Source organism: Ciconia boyciana, chromosome 1 (genome assembly GCF_034638445.1).
Source record: "Ciconia boyciana chromosome 1, ASM3463844v1, whole genome shotgun sequence".
In the NCBI taxonomy this organism is placed as follows: domain Eukaryota; kingdom Metazoa; phylum Chordata; class Aves; order Ciconiiformes; family Ciconiidae; genus Ciconia; species Ciconia boyciana.
The window spans coordinates 25292340-25312690 of NC_132934.1; the positions used below are offsets into that span (position 1 = coordinate 25292340).

The 20351-nt window shown below is 41.7% G+C and overlaps 1 protein-coding gene across 1 annotated transcript; it reads right to left on the bottom strand.

The window, feature by feature from the left end:
* Nucleotides 1-5261: 5261 nt before the first annotated feature.
* Nucleotides 5262-15368, bottom strand: LOC140655305 (hyaluronidase-1-like). The gene is made up of 3 exons (XM_072869662.1): nt 14451-15368; nt 6837-6926; nt 5262-5690 (listed from the first exon to the last, which is right to left on the bottom strand). Exons 1-3 carry the CDS (start codon nt 15366-15368, stop codon nt 5262-5264), a joined length of 1437 nt encoding a protein of 478 aa, XP_072725763.1.
* Between the last annotated feature and the right edge of the window lie 4983 nt (nt 15369-20351).

Here is a 20351-nt window from a genome sequence, read left to right on the forward strand (position 1 = left end):
AGGCTCCGAGGTCTGGGCTGGTTACCCCAAGGAACCCTCCGCTTTGGGGGAGCGCAGCAGGTGCCCTGGCACGGCAGTACCCCCATCCTTGGACCCCCCGACCTCTGTCCCCCACGGAGGCACGGGGAAGAGGCCCTGCCAGGCACCGCCTCTCCCCTGCACACGGACCCGGGGCGGTGGGTTGGGTGAGCGCAGCCAGTGCTGCCAGCTTCATACCAAGGCTGCTTACTCACGATGTATTGCTCGGAGTGGCAATACTCAACTTACGGCTTTGCTACCACTTCCCTATGGGTTTTGCCCACTTCCTTAGCCCTGACTCAGCTGTATGAGCAGCGCGATATGGGTCAGAATGAGGAATTAATCTGACTTTAGAAAAAAAGCATTGTTGTGGGCACCTTTTTTGTAACGCAGGAACTTTTGACCTGGATGGTTTCCCAATCTGCGCCCAAACTGCCGTGCCCGCACAAGCAGGAGACAGCACACCACAATACAGGGGTGGGAGTGAGAGGGAAGGTTGGGAGTGGGAAGAAGATGCCAGTGGCACCTAAAGCTGGTCAAACTGGGACTGCAGCCCCACACATCTACCTGTCAGACTGAAGTGGAACGATATGAGTCCCAGCCTTTCCACAGATTTATGAGTTGCTCAGAACATACAACATTTTATTAAGTGCAACACCCAGCAGTGGTGAGAGAGAAAAAGGAAATGAGCACAACATTTCCCAAAATTTCAAAGTTTTGGAATTCTAAATCGGCAAATTTGAGAAAACCTGGAAATGTGTCAGTTGTGCTTCTGTTGGTATTGTTTATCCTCTGACGAGAAGAAGAGGATTAGAGGACTCTACAGCTCAGCATTTGGGAAGAATAAATTCTTGAGTCCATTATCCTCTTGAAGCAGAGGTGGTTCAGATGAAATACAACAAATCCTTGTTCCTATTATCTCCAGAAACCAGTGCCCACTTCCCAGGATCAACTACGCTTTAAGAGCTGGTTCTAGCTAAGGACATCATCATAAAGGTTATAGCAGGTTATATAAACCATATAAAGGTTATATAAATCTCTGCTGCTTCAGACTCTCCCTCCTCCAAACAATTCTAACACAGCTAGAAATTGGATCATGTCTCTCCAAAGACTGGACCATACACCTAGACCAGAAAAAAAAATCTTTGCAAACTTATGTGTACCAGAATGATCAGGCAAGACCTACAACAATATTAAATAGGCTGTAATGAAAAATGCACTTTGCAAAGCTTTCTCTACTTGCTATTTATTATGTGTACTACAGTAGCATCTGGAGTTTGATTTGATCCAAAGTACCATCAAAGATGGAAGTGCACTTATAAAGAAATAAACTGTCAGGGTTGTAACTATATGATACTGTTTGGGAGGATCAATGAAATAGGGGGGAAAAAAAAAAAAAGATACATCTCCCCTACCTTCCAGGTAGCTGGGCTTTGCAAGAAAGCCTATTCATTTGAATGTGATTTCAGTGTTCAGACCTGGATTAAGTGAATCAATTAGTTCATCACTTATTTCGAAAACTAATATTAATTTAATGCTAACAGAAGATAAAAATTGCTCGTTACCATGGCTTTTACTGTATTTCACATTTCTCCACAGGGAGGAGAAAAAAAAGACACCAGGATGTCAGTAAACCCTCCACTGGAAGGGTGCTGAATCCCCCGATGAGCGCAAAGCACCCACAAAAGAAGGGAAGGGAGCAGAGGAGCCTTTGGCCTTCTTTGCTTTTGTGGCAGCTGGCCAGCTGGCCCTGCAGGGTGGTGCATGCTCTGTGGTCCTGCCGAGCATCAGGCTCCAGCCAACCTTGCATGATCCCATCCTGCACCCACCCTAGTACAGGGCACTGATGCAGCATCACATTGTGACCCTATCCTGATAGGTGCCCCAGGGCATAGTCACCTGTGGAGCTAAGGGCGTCAAATGCATCCTGACTTTGGTACTGGCGACTGTATTTAATGGTCCCACATGGGAGCACGCAAGACGTGGGAGCCCTTACATGCATGTGTACAACCTCTGCCTGCCCTCAGTCAGCAGCACGGCTGCTTCCAACCCCACCACTGGCAGCTGTTATTGTAAAGAACTTCCAGGGACACTGCCTAATAGTAAATTGTATTTTCTTTACAAAAGGAAGGGCTCTAATTATGGGAAATATAAAAAAAAAATTGTAAAATTACATTCACTTAGATGCTTGGTGCCATCAATAATTATTAAGAAGCCTAGACCAAATTCTGATTTTGGTCTTCTACCTAAGACAACTTGCTGATGAGGATGCAGAACTGGGCTTGCAGTTCTTCACAGAAATATATGAGCCAAATCCAAAGACCTTTGTTTCCAGGCAGATGTACTACCACAGACACTCATACACTCCTCTGTGTGAAGTGGTAACCTAGACTAAAGAACAGCCACTGGGCAACTTTACACCTGACATACATAAACTGACAGAGCCCCATGGACTTTAGTAGGGCTCTGTCAGTGTACCCTAATAGAGCATATACATCACAGACTGAATCAGGAATATTGCCACTTCATCCACAGCATTTGTATTGTTGGTATAAACTTCCCACGAAGTACCAGAACTTTAGCTGATGAAGACCTTATGTCATTTTAATTGAATTTATGCTATCCAAATAAATTGTGTATATAAGTCTCTACACAGTTTATTCTTATAAACCTACAGAAATAATGGAAACACTTTACAAAGCAACACACAACATTTTAAAAACACATTTCACTGACACAATGCATGGGCATTACAGCATTTTCACATCACCCCTGGTTTCAGAACACAGGACAGCATTACACAAAGCAGGAGTATCCACTTTAAATACAGACCTGCACTAGTGATAGGTATTTAGCAAAAATGGGCTAATAGTTTCTATGCTCTCAATATAGTAAAGTATGTGTAAGTTTCCCTTGAAGTTTAGCAAACTCTGAACTGAATAAAGGAGCTAAAGCAGAATATATATAATCAATAAAAAATATTTGAAAAGGTAAACACCCTAGCTTCAGTCTAAAGGCATAGTTCCTACAGCCAGTTTTTCTAAACTTTAATTTTAATCCCTTCTCTCCCACACCAAAATAATGAAGTTTTTTACCTTCACTTTTGCTGTCATCCATTGCCATTATGCACTACAAAGCAAAAGGTCAGTGGCAAAGCTCTCCTGTAGCTTCTCAGAACATGGCATTACAGTGACTCACTATAGCTAGCATTAAGTCTCTATTTAACTGAAGTCAGTCCCATTTCAGTGCCTAGGTTTAAAGGGATCACTGCAGCCTTAACATATCCACTGCAGGTCTGTTATGAGCTGGGTCTTTGGTTCGAGTGAATCTGAGCATCGCAGTTCACACCAGCTGTGAATCTGGTCCTGGCAAACCAAAGAAAGCTTTTTTTGTGCAGTTACCATGAAGAAATGTTCAGAGATAACAGGAGATTTCAAAGAACATAGGACACCCCAGAAGATTATAAAGAACATAGGACACCCCAGAACATAGGACACCCCAGAAGATTATAATGAACAGACATGTTCATGTTCAAAGTAATTTAGGGCAGTATCAAGAAGGGGGCCTGGCTAAGGGCCAGATTCAGACTTCCTTACTCAGTTGAATATCCTCTCCACATAGCCTTGCTGATTTTAATCAAACTGCTACAGGAATAGGATATTGTGTAATGTAAGCAATGAAGTCTGGCCACAAATGATCAATACAGACACTAGTCAGGGTAAAAAAAAAGTGGTTTAGACCCACATGTGGGTTTCTTACTAATTTCTGTGTCCATGCTCTGGAACGATACTCAGTTCAACACATCATATGAAAGCCTCAAAATAAAATTATTTTACTATCTTCCCTAAGTCAGAGAGACATGTAGGGAATTTCTTGGTTTTATCATCAATTCAATGAAAGCATTCATTGTTTGTTACATTGAAAGGCTGTGTGGAAAACAGATAGGTCTTTGATGAAATACATATGCTCACACATGAACACGGATGAATGAATAACTGCAAATGGACATGCCACAACCTGGCAGGATGGCACGTTATGGATGCTAAATTAACAAGTAATCAGTGGTTCTTTAAGCTATGTCACCTTCAAAGAGGTCCCCATCTGAAGCCAAAGGCTGCAAGCTAAAACATTGCCAGTAAGTAGAGTTCTTCATCTTCTCCTCCCGTGCACAAGGGAGATGCATGTCAGCAGCGGGGTCTGTCAGCCTGTTCCCATTTCCCAGTCGCTGACCAGCCAGCTTGGTTGGGTGACTGCGCAAGAGCTGTAGGAGAGCAGAGCTACCAGACCTGAGTAGTTAGCGGAGCAGAAAGCAAAGACCCTCAGCGGCCCCAAAGGCAGCAGTGATGCCAAGCAGCAAGGCTGCCTGCTTCCCAAGGGCTGGAGCAAGAGGAGGAGCACTCTCCCGTCAGCTGCCTGGGCAGGAGCACTGCGGGGTGCCAGCTGCCAGCGCCGCTCTCGGAGCTCAGGACGCCCTCACCTAAACACGTATATATTCTGCTGGTTGGCTGGCACTGTGGGAAAATGAACATTTGACCCATTGCCTGGCAATTGCAGAGATTTTCGGCCAAACAGTACCTTTGAAACTGATGGCACAAAACTACCACTGCAAAGATCGATACCTCTAGAAGTAACATGAATAACATTAGGCCTTGAAATACTGAAATATACATTTTTAAAAGTGTGCATTGGTGTATAACTCTATACTCTTCACATTGTCTATGCAGAAGCAGTGGGATCAGCGAGTTGCAGTGGATGTGGATGTGGAGCAGCAGCACTGGGCACAGTCCTGCTGCTCACACAAAATGCCATTTGACTTCAGCAAGAGCTGCAGTGAATGGTTTGCGATCCCTGGTTCACATGAAAACTCTCCTCATCACTATATGTTACATCATCCAGCCCTGAAACAAAGAGGATCTGTGTCCTCTTTTAAGCTTCTACATGGATGAATCCTTGCAAAGGTTTATTCAACATTTTTACTCAAGTAAAGCTTCCACTGTTGCAGCAGAAGATTTATCTGTTGAATGTATAAGTAAAACATGAGTTAAGAGTAAAGGAGCTGGTAAAAAAGAGGGAGCTGCTTTCAAAATGTTTAATGTCTGAAGCAATTCCAGGAGTGGGAGATGAAGAAAACAGAATAAAACTATTTAATCAACAATGCCTTTTCCCTTTGTAATAAAAACTTGTTAAGGAACAGAAGTCTTAGTGGCACCATTTCTTATTTCCTTGCACTGCCTCAGAAGACTTTAGTGTGCAGTATAAAGCAGAATAAGCTGCATGGCTCCTAAAAGGAAGGCATAAAACTTCTGTTTTCTTGATCTACTGAACAGAATGTGAACCCAGCGCTCCATTAGCCTTTGGTCAGGCAATTCACAAAATATTCCCGTCCAGCCCTGGTAACACTGACACATGAATCTCTGCCTCATGGCTTCAATATTCTCCAGGCTGGCTTCACCGGTCACCTGGAACCTGGGGCCCCTCTCTGAGCGATGGGCTCGGATCTTAAAATTAGTGGGTGACAAATGGAGGTAAGCAGAAGAGTCGCTGTTTTTGCGGATACATCTTCCATTCTTCTTACACAGGACTTTGCTACAAAGTTTGGCTGCTGAGGTCACATTAATGACATAATGTCCTAAGGGTCCATCAATGTACTGTTTCACAGTTGAACAGCTCTCCTGTAGAAAATAAAATACCATGACACATTTCTCAGTAACTAGCATTATGTCCAAATTACCTATATCTAAGAAGATGCTAGTACAAAACTGTTCTTGGCTAAAGTAACCTGTTGAGATAAATCTTGTTGGATTTACATAGTAGAGTAATCTATTGGTTTAAGTGAGTTTACTTCCACAGGTAAGATTAGCAAAATAGTAACCTTTACTATATTGTCTATTTGGGTGCTTGGTAGCAACATACAGATTTAGACTAAGGAGGAGTCCTAGTAAACAGAAAGAGACTTTATATGCTAATTTGAGACTAACTAGTTCCTTAAGTAGAGATTTCTAGTAACTGCTGACAAGGAGCAGTACATGGGACTAATAGGTTTTAAAGCACATATTGAGTCACTGCTTTGGTCCTGATCTCTCCAACTCCTTCAGTTTACAAGGAGCCACATCATTTTCAGAAACCAGCACAGGAGTTGCTGCAATTGCAGCTGTAAAGTTCCAGTTCAGATTTCCCTCTTCCTCTGCCTAAGTCAGTGGTGCTTTGCCAGAGGCTTCAGGAGGAGGAGAGCAGACTCCATGAAAAGCAGAGTGGGCACCAAAGCCCAGCCCAGGTTCAGGAGCAGGGGCTAGCCTGCCGTGCCTCCTGTGAAACCCCAGTGCAGCCTCCTGCCTCCTCCATCACTTCAAAAAGTATTATTTGTGAAAGCCTGAAGAACCTGGGAGGAAGAACTAGGCCTTTTCTTGTGGTAACATTATTTTCCATGTGTCATTTCAACACTAGTGACCACAGAAAATACCCCCCTCCAGACTCCATTCCTTCTCTGTGGATCTGTACAAACTGCCATGGCTACAAAGTAGAACACTGTAAAACAAGGTGTGCTTATATTTGTATGTTATTGCTTCAAAACATGTCTTTCTTCTAACCTGGACTCATTATTCCATCATGCTACAAATGACCTGCCCAAAGCAATGTGCTCTGAAGCAAAAGGACTTCTCAGCCTAACAAAAGTATAGAAGTAACGAGATCTGATAGTACTGAGCCATCGTCCTCAGTCGCTGGCTGATGGCATCGATAGATAGGTGCTATGGAGGGTGTGGTGGCAGAGAAGAGGTATTGAGGTGATTCCTAAATACTAATAAACTGCTACGACCTACCTTTGAGCTGGCGTATTGCATACTGCCCCAGAGAACAACTCCAGCTGCTCCCAAGGCCGCACTTTCACCAATGGTATTGACCAGATCCATCTGAAAAAGAAGGCCAAAACCAGACATCAGAAAACCAAAGGTATAAAAATAAAAGTAAAAAAGCACTAGGATATGGGCATCACTTTTTTTTCCCCCAGAGGAGACATCGGTCCTGTGGTATATTCTTCACAATAGAATCACTGTTTAGTTTAGAAAGCTCTTCTGTGTGTCTCCAAAGGTTTGCATAGGTTGCATTCATGAGGACTGTTAAATAATGAAATCATTATAGTTTATTCACAAGGGGTCCTCCAGCCAAACTGGTGGTGTAAGTATTGAATGATCTATTTTATCTACCAGTCTTTGAATGATTACCATACCTGTGTAGGCACCATTTTTGGCAAGGGATGATAAGCATGGTCACACATCATTGGATCACCCTTACAGTGTCTAATTGCAGTTGATAGGCTTCAGGCAGGTGTCTAACTTGTGCTGCTTTAGCCATGCCAATACAGTTACAGAGCTGCTGTTCTTACCAGCGTGAATGTCATTATTCCAGGAAAAATACCTTTGAAAAGTCAGCCTCTCCCAGTGCTATGTAGTGCCAAACGAGAAAAAAAAAGCTCACATTTGCATACTGACTTAACCGTGTCCACTTTTAGAGCTGCACCAATAAGCAGTTGAGTTGTAGCGATCAGCAGTAACGCAGCTCTACCAGAGCACAGACTGTGTGTAGAACAGGAGCCACTGGTGCCTTACGTACAACATAGCAACGTACCTTGCAAGTGTCTTAAAGCCCTCACCTGAGACCGTGAATACTGTGTCAAGAGAAATGCAATTAAATCTTAGAAAATATGGAGGAAGCATCTTCTTCCACCCTCAAATTCCAAGGCATGATCAATTACATCTAAAACCATTTCTGTCTACAATAATTGATTAGAAAGTGATTCGTGATCAGTGTTTGTAATGACAGATATTACAATATTTCTCGATTTGATGAAGAAACAACAAATCCCTTTAAAAAGTTAGTGATGGTCTTTGATACAGTCTTTTCACTTCGTTTTAGGAGAAAACAATCCAAAAGACCAGCCAAATTATCACAGTATGGTGGTGGCACCTTAGAAATGCAAGATGGTAGAATGGAAGAACCATGTTATTATTGTCAATTACTACTTAATAGTTTATTTCACTGTGTAAGTGGGCCTGTTGATTTGCCAATGCATAGTCAAGGAGTCCCCATTCCTGAAACATTTATGGCCTGAGAGATATAAAAGAAGGCACAAAGAAATGCTTTGGGAAAGGAAGAATCCACTGAAGAGTTGAAGATGATTACAGAGAAGTCAGAGCGAGCAGTGACTTTGACCTTTAACTAAAAGGTTGGACAAAACAGTGCAGGAAAACCTGCAGAAGTCTGAAAGAGTAGAGCTTGCCTACTGGCTCTTAGTGTAGGGTTCAGAGTGATATAAAGTGTAATTGGTCTCACCTGAAGTTTGTGTTGCTGCTGATCATCCAAGCAGTCTTTTAGAGAATGTCATTACTCTTAAAAGTTTATAGCCCGGTGCTAGTTTCATAAAAGGATAGTGGTGTGGGCTGCAGGTGTTACTTTCATGTGGGAAATGGTGGGGTTTTTTTTTCCTATGGGAATTAATTTATCAGTAAAAAAAAAAAAAAAGTATGTGAATTAAAGATCAAAATATCAAATGTTAAGAGAATGTGAAATACAGCCTGACCTCTTGGTAATGAGAGTTCCCAGGCTTTCCTCATCTGCAAAGCATTTTATGAAGATTACCCAGACACAAAGGCTGGACTGTGATTTTACATTAGCCACGTGACGGTTGAGTGATTTAGCACTAACACAGTTCAGATCTCATTAACAAATTAATGAAACCTTTTCAGACAGCCAAAACAAATAATCAATAGATATTTAGCATTGCTGGATGAACTAAGACCCGAGCAAACCCCAAAATAAAGATTTTGTTAGTAATATGCTTTAGGAGTTAGGGTGCTTGACCAGGAGTCAGTAAATCCAGTTTTTATTCCCTCATATTCCTCAGCTTTCTTCTGTTACTTGTAGAAATCGTTTAGATTCAGATCCACAAAGGGATTTCAGCACTTCATGTCTGATTCATATGGATATAAAATAATCAAATCCAAGAGCATGACCCTTAAAGTTCACCTAATCCTCTGGGTGTGTGAAGTCCAATGGCAGCAATAACTTCACAACTGAAGTTTGCGAGGCACCTACGCTTCCATTTTCGTGCACACCTAGAATCACCACCTTGCCAATGCTGAGAAACTCAGCACTTTTCTCAGGCTAAGGCCAAAATCTGGCATTTCATTGGAAGATACATCCCCCTCGAGATGCTTAAAGGACACTTATAGAACCTGCACAGGTGTTGGATGCTGGAGAAAACAGCAGCTCACTGCAAAAAAAAAATGTATGGGATTTCATGTAAACAATCTCCTTCCACCTTACATTCCTCTTCTTGTATTCTTTAAAACAGAGGTTGAGTGCTAAGAGTCCTTCCCAAGAGGAAAGAGAATTAGAAAGACATGGGCTGAATTTTTCTCTCTTCCCCCATGCTTAAAAGGTACATCACCTCCAGGTAACTCTCCATCAGGGGTTATATCTTCACCGTGAGGTTACGGACAATGTTTCAAGGGGTGCCATTTCTCTTTTTGATGCCATTTTACCTTGCACCAATCCAATGAAGGTTCAAAAGGGAGCAAGAGAAACAAGTGGGAACCTGACTACAGCTTATGATTAATTCAACTTAGTAATTAGGTAACTTGCTCACAAGGGAGGAAATAAGGTTTCTGACTCTCATTTCTAGGCATAGTTACATCTTTTACTGAATGACTGACTCATGTTCAGTACCTCAAAAGCCGTCAGCACAGAAGGGCTCTTCCCTGAATAACCTATGAACAGGAAGTTGCACCCTCTCTTTTATTTTTTCTCTCTCGTACGTTTGTTCTTTTTGGTCTGGTGATTCCCTAACTCTTTCCTAGCGTCTAACACAGGGTGCTGGATTCCTCCTCAGTAGGCTGGGAAGAGAACTGAGCTGAGAGCTCCTGTGCCAGAGGTGGGTACTCTGACCACCGGACGGTCGCACAAAGAGGGAGGCATCACCACTAACCCTCCCCTGCCACAGACAGGGTTAGCAAAATAAATGACTCACCCCCCCCCCCATTCAGGTATTTTGAGAAAAGGAGATGTAAAAGTGCCTCTCGTAACAGCTGAGAGTGGCAGATCAGGAGCAGAGGTAAGGAGGTGCATCCCTGAAGCCCCGAGTGAGGCAGAGGAGCTCCAGCAGCAGCCTCAGACACAGCAGTCCTGGCGTGAGGAATGAACTTAGCACTGCTCCTCATGCAGCACAGCTTGGCATTAGTGGGGGCTCACTGGCGTGGCTCTGCCATGTGAGTGTAAGAAGTACCTCATATGGAAAAAACATGCAAGTTAAAAAATTTTAGTCATCATTTTAGTCATCTTGTCATTTGTCTAGGTGGGGAATCCCATTTCACTCTTTGTATCAGATCCTTGTCCATCCATGTTAGAGGACTGTCCTGAAGAGACAACTTTATGGGTCAGCTGCCACTTAGGCATCTGGTATTTCTCCAAGTGATAAACAAGTCAACAAAGCCTCTTCCCTTCTGATGCTCATTCTCGTTCAAGCTTTTGGGGGCAGTGTACAACAACCAAAGATCCTCAAGATTTTGCTGGGCTATCTCCGAGCAGACGGCTGATTTGGCAGAGAGGAGAAGGCTCTAGTTCCTATCAACGCTTCTCCATATTTTGATCAGCCAAGTCACTGCATTGGACACTAAAAAAATAGGAGGTGAGCTAAGCTGTTTCAGTTTTGGAGATTGAGAGGAAATAGGACAGTCAGTTCTAGTTACATGTTGAGGAAAGAAAAATAAGTGTATCTGTAATCTTTCCTTTACATTTTGAACAGTCTTAGTTTCAGACATGCTTTTTCTGTATTCAGGAATGGTAGTGCAAGCCTAGCATGGCTGCAGGGAATGGTCTCTGTACACATGCATACCTGGTCATCAGAGAAGACTATCTGCAGGTGTAGAGAAGTTGTTATCTATTATTCATCATTTGTTAGTTGTCATCCTGCTTTATTAATGACTTCAGCCATCTAGTCAGGAAGCACAGATGCTACTGTGCAACTTCCCTCTCCCACACAGTTAGCAGTGAATTGTCAAGGCAGATAGTTTCTAAATATCCTACAGATGGCAAACTGCTTATATGCATTTCTAGCAAATACAGAAACCTTTCCTAATGATTGGGATCCCAATTCAGAATTTACAAACTGTTTCCAAGAAAAAAAGCAGGATTAATTTCTCAGATACCTTATGCACAACTCACCTGATTTCCAGGTGCAGTCAGGGTGAAAGGTACAGCAGACATACCTACAGCATCCTGGGTCTTTCGTCTTTCTGAAGGTCTGCTAGGCTTCTGTCTCTCCCCCAGTGACTCTGATTCACAACCATTCTTTCTATTTCCTTCCACTGTGATATTTACTGTATTTTTCATACTGTGTACAGAAGGGCTTACACACAAGGCTTGAATGTGTCAGCAATTAATTCTGTTGAACCAGAATCTCACAGCTCTTGCACAGCTTGAGGGAGCAGGACAGTGGTTCTCCTGGCCCAGTCCCTGTCAAAGCTCAAGTATCTATTAGCCTGTCATCCCAATTTTTCTATGGCCACTTACCCTGGATGTCATTGTACTACACCAGCTCCTTTCCTTGTCACATTCACGCACATTGTTGCTGGAGCTTGGAGGTTTCATGCCTTGTTTGCGGGTTTGTGATTATCACTTAGGGGCATGTCATGCATCAAATTAGAAGCTCCAGTGTAGTCTGAAATCATAGAATCATAGAATGATAGAATCACTTAGTTTGGGAAAGACCTTTAAGATCATCAAGCCCAACCGTTAACCTAGCACTGCCAAGTCCACCATGTCCCTAAGCACCACATCTATACATCTTTTAAATACCTCCAGGGATGGTGACAACTTCCCTGGGCAGCCTGTTCCAATGCTTGACAACCCTTTTGGTGAAGAAATTTTTCCTAATATCCAATCTAAACCTCCCCTGGCGCAACACACCACCCTCACACCACCTCCCCACAGGAACCCCTCCTGACGCCCTTCCCCTCCAAATCCCTTTTCTCTGGTCTGTGTCCCCAGCAGCAGCTGTCCCCGGCAGGCAGGTAAGGCCACGGGGTGGCCAGCTCTGCACCCATAGTGGCATGGGGGAAGCCCAGGGGTTTGAGTTGAGCTCCCGCTCACTGCTCAGAACTACAGCAGCATCCCTTGAGTGTGCAAGGGGGAGCGGAGAGGGGACAGAGGGACATGGCGCTGGACACGCTAGAGGGCAGGGTGGGCCACTGCAATTTGGCTGCGAAGAAAGACACTGATGTCACCTGTTGCACATTGCACACCCTGCGCTAGTGACACCTGTCTGGAATTCCCTCCTCTGATAAACCCCAAAGGTGTTGGCCTTTTGCAAAATCTCCTCACAAGATAAGGAGTGAACACATAGGGTCACCCAACATAGTCCACAGTAAGAACACAGAATCACAGAATGGTTTGGGTTGGAAGGGACCTTTAAAGATCACCTAGTCCAACCCCCCTGCCATGGACAGGGACATCTTTCACTAGATCAGGTTGCTCAAATCCCCATCCAAGCTGACCTTGAACACTTCCAATGCTGGGGCATCCACAACTTCTCCGAGCATCGTGGGTTTCAGGGCTTTCTAACTGCAGCTGCTGAGTGTTTCCACACCATGTCTCAGGCCTGGGCTGAACCATTTCAAACAGTTCAGCAGAACTGTTTCAACCTGTCCTTTGAATGAGATTGGAGGAAAAATGCAACAATCTTTTCAGATGATAAGCCACTTGATAAGCAACTCAGCACATCTGTGTGCTGGAGCCAGGATGCAGCCACATATTTCAAATATCTTGGTGGCTTCAGGGCTATGAAGGAAAACAAGAACATTATCTTCCTGATCATTCCTCTTTAGAGTTTTCTTAAGTGCAACCCTGCAAGTTCCTGGTAGTCCCAAGCTGTTCGCACAGATGATGTGTATAGTCTGGAGATACGTCAAGCCCTGTCCCCATGGCTGCCTGCAGCGCTGGGTACCATCCTTATTAGAAAATATGTAGTGGAGCATAACCCAAAGACATTTCTCTGGCTATGCATGGATCTTCCCTGGCTGCAGAGTTGTAAAGTGATCTTTAAAGCACCCAAAAGTAAACGGCTACATGCAATTGAAAAACAGGCTGGTGAGTTAAAGAGTATAACTTAAGAGGAACATCACTCCAAATTACCACTGTACTGTTCAGAAAATAGCTTAAGGTAAAACAGTAACTTTATACCACCACAGATTTTGAACTCATGCATCACTGGTAACAGCATGTTAGTTTTCTTAGCTTTCAGTGACATTTGTGATATTTTTATATCAATCGAGGGAGTGATTTATATTATAAAAATGTATTATTACAGCCTGCATTTGAAGAATGCTAATTTATTTCATGGCCTGTTTTGAGCTCTTCAGTGAAGGCATTCTGCGTGAAATCCTGCCTGCACTGACCCCAGTGGCTTTTGCCTTCAGTGGGACCCAGTCTTGCCTATTTGCTCATGATTTCTGCGTCAGTTAGGACCTGCAGTTTCCACATCACACAGAAAACAGCTCCAAAGAGTCCCTGGTTGCTAGCTCAGATTTCCTCCCCTCTCCCCTCTCCCCTCTCGTGGAATTGATAACGATGAAAGCAAAGCTTTCGGCACTTCGGACAACTACTAGAGAAATCAATAAGCATCTGTTATGTGCATAAACAAAGTCAGCACCACGATCATCATTACACATCCAGAAAGTCTAGGACTTGTATGCATATATCTTTATCATCAATGCTGTGGTCACTATATATTTATCGCATTTGATCATTGGTTGAAGGAACATTGCATGACTCAAAAACTTGATTTCTTTATTAAAAGGACTCCACAGGGTTAGCACTAAACGTTGAATCATGAAGATATTTGAACGTGTTGTACCTCTGAAAAGTGAGATGGCCAATGCTCATCATGCAGGAGTTAGGAACTCCAGGCCAGACTAGTTTACTTGACTGGTTTATTTCTATACTGAGTGAATGTACATTTGGATAAAGAAACAAGAAAGCCTTGAGGCTCCTTTCTCTTGAAAGTTTATCTTTCCATTACACTAATTAGTTTTAAACTTCATGAAGATTTGTCAAGTTCACTTCACAAGCTGTCCTGAAGAATTAAAATATCAGAATGAATTAATTCCTTAAAGAAATTATTTCTTTGTACTTTCTTTCTAAATTACCCTCATTAAAAATATACAATGTTATCCTACAGAAGTAGACCAGAGCACTGCTATAGGAACTACTGAAAAGTGTAGAGTTTTGTACTGTGACTACAGTACTTCCTTTTAGAGGGTCGTTCTTAAATATGAAAAACAAATGCATAAATGCTTTTATACAAGGAAAACTTTTAGAAAGTACTTTTTCTAAGAGGCTTTTTCTAATCTCTAAATTTCTAAAGAAGTCTGTCTGCTTACCTCTGTTAAAACATGAAAAGTATAGGCATAAAATGGTCTGGAGTAAACAAAAACAGGCAAAACGTAGTCTTTTCTAGCAATTGAGGCAACACGTATTGCCTCCTTAACCCGATAGTGAACAAACTTCAATGCATTTGGACTTGACTTCAGTATATAATCCAGGTATATAGAAGGGTAGAGAGCAGTGCTTTCCTTCCACAGCCAAAGCAGGAGGTCATTGCGGGAAGATTCAATGGCTGGGCATTTCCCCGTGTATGTTTGGGGGTGTTCTTTGTAATCATAATTGTAGCAGTCTGGGTAAAGATAGTAACCCCACAAACCATTTGGTCTCATATGCTCAGCCAGAAGGATAGTGTTGTTCATAAAACTCTTGCCAGCATTTTCAAATTCCTCCTTAGCCACTTTCCTAATTTTGTCCTCTGACCACTGAGGATGCCGTCTCCTAACCATCTCAAGAGATTTATTTCTATAAATGCTTTTATTGCCCCAGTTCCTATCCCACTGGGGTCTCCAGTTTTCCCAGTCAATGACTGCGAGTCCCTGAAATTTCTTCATGGGTATGCAATAGTCAATGTCAGACTTTGCTTTATTAAGGTGTTTGATAAGACTTTCGTTCTGGGGCACCCCTCCGTTGACAGGATCTCCGTTATCGGAGTAGTAGGGATAGTATCCTAAATGAGTGTGATAGAAGATTGTCACATTGGATCCACTCAGAGTCTCATTGGTGTTGGATGCAATGTCAAAAACACTGAGATCCAGGTCCACCTTGTACCGCAGCCTGCACTGCTCGGTCGGCGCGTTCCAAACAACCATGAATGGCTTGTGCAGAACCAGAGGGGCCCGTGCCGGCTTCAGCAGCTGAGCATCAACCATAGTAAGCAGCGCCGTCACTGCTAACCGTTTGACCCAAACATCCATGGTATGTTTTTTTCTGGGAAATTGTTATGATATGTCCTTCAAAACAAAAATGAGAGAAGACATGTTAGAAAGGCCGTAGCCAACCTGGAGGCAGATAGGATGACAAAGGGATGTCTTTTGGTTTGATTTGCTTTTGTTAACATTATACCCAGGGCAAACAGAGAAAAGCGCAAAACTGTGACCTTGTAAAAATTAAGTCTAATTTCAAATGCTTTGAAAGACTTTTTGGTAGACTTCGCTGTCTGGAAGTGTGTTGTAATGCTCAGCTTTTTTTGCTTTCCTTCTCACCCAGACACCTCCCACAGTTGATTCAGACCTTTCCTTAACACTTATTTGCTCCCTGATGTCTACAAAAACATGAGTTAATAAAATAGTAACTTAAAACAACAGTATAAAAAAGAATGTGCTGATCATTTGAAATTTCAGCTTCCAAGCATGTTGTGCTACAGTCAGTCTGACTTGCCTAGAACTTCATCACAGTGGGGCTAAGGCCTCTTTACTATCTGTATATGCTAATGGTCACAACAGGAAAGGTAATTTAAACAAAAGGAAAATACTTCTACCTCACACAGATTATTAAGAGAACTCAGAAATGCTGCAATTTGCAGCATATCTGAAAAAAAGTGTATTGTTATGTACCCCTGACTTTAATTTTCATTTTCTAAATGAACAGATGCAAGAATAATAATCAGTCTGCAGCCTTGAAGTGCGATACTATTAATGATTTAATGGTTTAAGCTACTTATTTGTCCTTCCTTGTGATTTTTCCATCGGGTTTGATGTTTCTTTTCCCATCTGCCACTGCTCTCCTGATCTTCTGCCTTTCCCTTAAGTCTCTACTTTGTCTTTTTATCTCCTACAGAACAGCCTTTCTCTCCTCTATCCCCAGTCTTGTGGTTTTCCGTCCTCAGTCCCAGAAAAGCATTGAGTCCCCCAACCAGTGGTCTGGTACAAAAGCACCTTCCCAAGAGGTGGAGGAAGGCAATTTGCATTAAGCAATGGCTCGGGGCAGTGAGTGAAGGGCAGGACTGCAAGAAGCCACAACGCAGGACTCCCCAGGAGCAAGCCCTCATTAGCAAGCTAGAGATTTATGCTCCTGTTGTTTCCTCACCCACTCTCTGGCTGCTTGCTTTGCACGCCAAAATATAGATTTAGCACCCAAGTTTTAAAACTTTGCTCACAATCCTTTAGATCCTACTAAGGATAACAACCTTGAGTGAAACAGGCCATTGCTACAGGCCATCAAGCTGGTACTACGTACAAGCGTGCCTGTTGGAAAAGAATGCCAGGTTATTTTCACTCCACTGATCTGCTGGAAGGAAGTCTTATGCTTGCAACTAGTATCTTTTTCTCTGTTTTCCTGCAGTCTCACATAATCATCTAAGTAATGTCATAGGCTGGGGAAAAAAACCAAACAAATAAAAAAAACACCACCAAAAAATGCCTTTCCCTTCCTGTTTTATACAAACTGATGAATGCATCACACTACTTTGCACTCCTCCTTTGATGCAAACTGACTTAGTACATTTGTAAGTACTTTTTCATGATTTGGACTGGACTACTTTGCAGTACATGAGAACAAGACCATAATATAAACAAAGATTTCCTCAAAAAGTGATAGCTCAGAGGAAATGGGAAGAGCACCAGGAGAGAAATAAAAAGACCTTTGGTGAATTTCTGTGTAAGAAAAGGTCTGGGAAAAGATCCCAGCTGCCTATTCCCACAACCCAAATGCTGATATTGTTCAGTCTTGTGTTATTATGTACATACAATTAGATCATTTTGTCAGGTATTAATGACTAATACAGTACAGTTCTTGTCTAGATCTGACAGCCCTAGGCATTACAACATTGCAGATAATAAATCATAACAACAGAGACAGGCTAGGAAATAATACTGCAGGATAATTTTAAGTTAGATTTTTAGTTCCTGGCCAATTCTTGTCACTGTCCCTGACAAGGCTTTAAATCACAGAATCACAGAATGGTTGAGGTTGGCAGGGACCTCTGGAGGTCGTCTGGTCCAACCCCCTGCTCAAGCAGGATCACCTACAGCTGGTCGCTCAGGACCATGTACAAAACACCACGAGTGAGAAAACAAAAATGTTTATCTCATGACATGTTGAATAATTCTCGAGGGTCTTTCGACTGGATTGACCAAATCCTCATCGAAGCTGTGAAGAAACCTGAACACCTTGCTCAACTGTAGACTTGCAGGTGTCTTTATCTGCAAGCTGAATCCCACAAAAACTGGCAGGAATCTGTCTAATTCTCTTCAAGCTGTTTGGAAGTTAGGGGTCTGGTCAAGGACAGTCATTCAGGGTCCTCCAGTGAATACTGGACACCTCCCAAAGCTACTATAAATTCCTTAATTAAAGCTATATGGAATTAGTCACCCAGCTATCTCCGTTAACCTAGAAAAGGAGGTGATAAGTGCCTAGATAACATGCCTACCTTTTAGATGGCTAAAGCATTTCAGTGCAAAGCATCTCACTTTTCCTGCTACTTTCTATTACACACAGGAGACATTCCCATATACACAATTCCTTAAAGGGGAGACAATTCAAAAAAATTGTTCTTTGAAAAAGTTCCAATCCAGTTGCATTAATATGCAATTAATTCTGATGTTATTTGCACATGGGAATCTCATTACAGATGCTTACTTTTTCTTTAAAAAGCCATCTGAAGCCAAGTGAAACAAGTTTTCAAAGAAACAGGTAAGCCTATAGTTCTGAAAGAGGGGAAAATAAATTACCTGTTTTTTCACAAACACACAAAAGAACCTCTAAACAAGAACAAAACATCTTTTATTACAATTTCCACTGCTGTATCTTTCGACTATGGCCTTTTTAGTCTCATGCATGGGCACTAATTGGGCTGCTTTAATCCCTGGTTTTTAATGAGCACAAACACTAACGATTCCTTCTTGAAGCTCATTATCAACCTTCATTCAAATTCTCCCGTTTTTCTGATTCAGTGACATATTACCATGGTTAATTTAACTTCCCAAAGATGCACATAACTTTCTGAGGCACTACTGTGTTTTCAGAGCAGAATCTGTTCTCAGTGTTTCTGCTCTATATTCTAAAAACAAAAATGAATTCTTCATAAATGAAAGAAGTGGGGCCTGATCACAAATCCATTGAAGATGATGAGATTTTTTTATTGTATTTAGGAATCTTTGGATTGTGTTCTCACTGCACACAATAACATGTAGTTTTCTATTTGCATCAGTTTCTGCTATGCAGTTTAGGATGAAGTGGGTTATGGCTGGATTTCAATATATCCTTTAATAAGTGTGGTGAAATTTACCATTTCTTGAATAGAAAAAGCGAGTTCATTTCTGCATATTCCTTTTGTCATTTTTGTAAAAAGAAACAAGGAAACGTTTGCTTTTCCCAAGCAAATGCTGTTAACTTAGTCCAACCTTTATTTGAACTGTGTTTATTGGTCAGAATTCCACTAGATTTCCATTTCCAAATAGTTGGTAACAGCTGAACTAGACATCTTAATTGCACACTTTGATTCCAAAATAAACAGCATAAATTAGCAAAAATATAGATTCTCACCCTAAAGAAACCTATTTGCACATCATGTGTTCCAATACAGCCCAATGGTGTTCTCCAGACGGTCAGTTCTGCTTCTCTGCTGGTTTTTATTAATTATCCCGGTGTTCTTTGCACTGTAAATTATGATGCTACAGCTGGTACTTTTGATTCATATGTTGGTCATATAGCCAGCCAACGCAACTTCATAATAGCCAGCAAATGCATCCTCTCATTTTATACTCATCCGTATGCTGACTTTTCAAGGAAGTATAATCCATACGTTTAGTTATAATACCATTCTGTGGTTTCATCTTCTGCTGAGTTTAATTGTTCTTGATGCCCAAGGTTTATAATCTCTTCTGGATGAACAGCTCATTTGTATGGACATATTTGCTATTCAGATTTATCTTGCAGGTGTGGGACATTTTAAGTGTTTTGACTGCCTATGCAGTATAATGTCAATGGACAAAAAGATAAGAAGAATCTTCTATCAAATAAGCATTTCATAAAACTTAATAATCTTTCACTTTAGTTAACAGCTGATGTTCTGGAGATTTAATTTCTTTATCATTCTTTACCTGTCAGGTGAGAAACTCACAGGATATCTATGTAAGTTTTGTACTCATTCTGAAGAAATTGGTGTAATTTCTCCACAGCTATCATGACAAAGTATGACATCAGGAGAAAGAGATTTTAAGCAGAAGTTGCAGTGAAGCAGAGAAATCATGTAGATTTAGACCTAATTTCAAGTAGGATTTAAAAAGCTGGTTTAGCTGACATTTCAAACTTTCTGAAATATCTTAAAGATGATCTTAAAAACTAAATCACGTTATGATTATAACACCTGGAAGCCCGTATCCTGTGACTAAGTTGGGCTTATCTCACTCCTTCAGTTCAGGCAGAGAAGGGAAAACTACACTCTTGGTTTCAAAACTGTTGAAATGTATGCAATGTCATGTGCAGTAAGAAAGCAAGAACTCGCAGAGAAGTGGTTTTACCTGTGAAGTATGAGTTAGGCTGCACACCTTTCATTAGACTCCATCATTATTCCAGAATTCACAAATATATTTTTGAAAAAAAAAGAGGAAAAGAATCTGAAGTTCCTATAGTACCAGCCACTTCAGATTCCCTCACTAATCAGTATCTGGCTAGCATAATTTAAAATCCAGAATAGGAAAGAGGTACAGTTAAATCATAGAGGAAAGGTGATTTTTCCCAACTTATTTAGCAGGAAAGAGTCATGCTTTGTGGCCTAAACTAGGTTTACAACACTTTATCAAGCTTGCTTTCAGCCTCTCACATGCATTATTGACTCCTGTCTTGCAACTGCTGAGTGTAGCACTGCACTTTCTTTCATTGTAGACACACATTTGTTTTAATTAATATTTCTCATATCTGTAGGGAAGCATTTTGCTTAGAAAATAAATTAAATATGA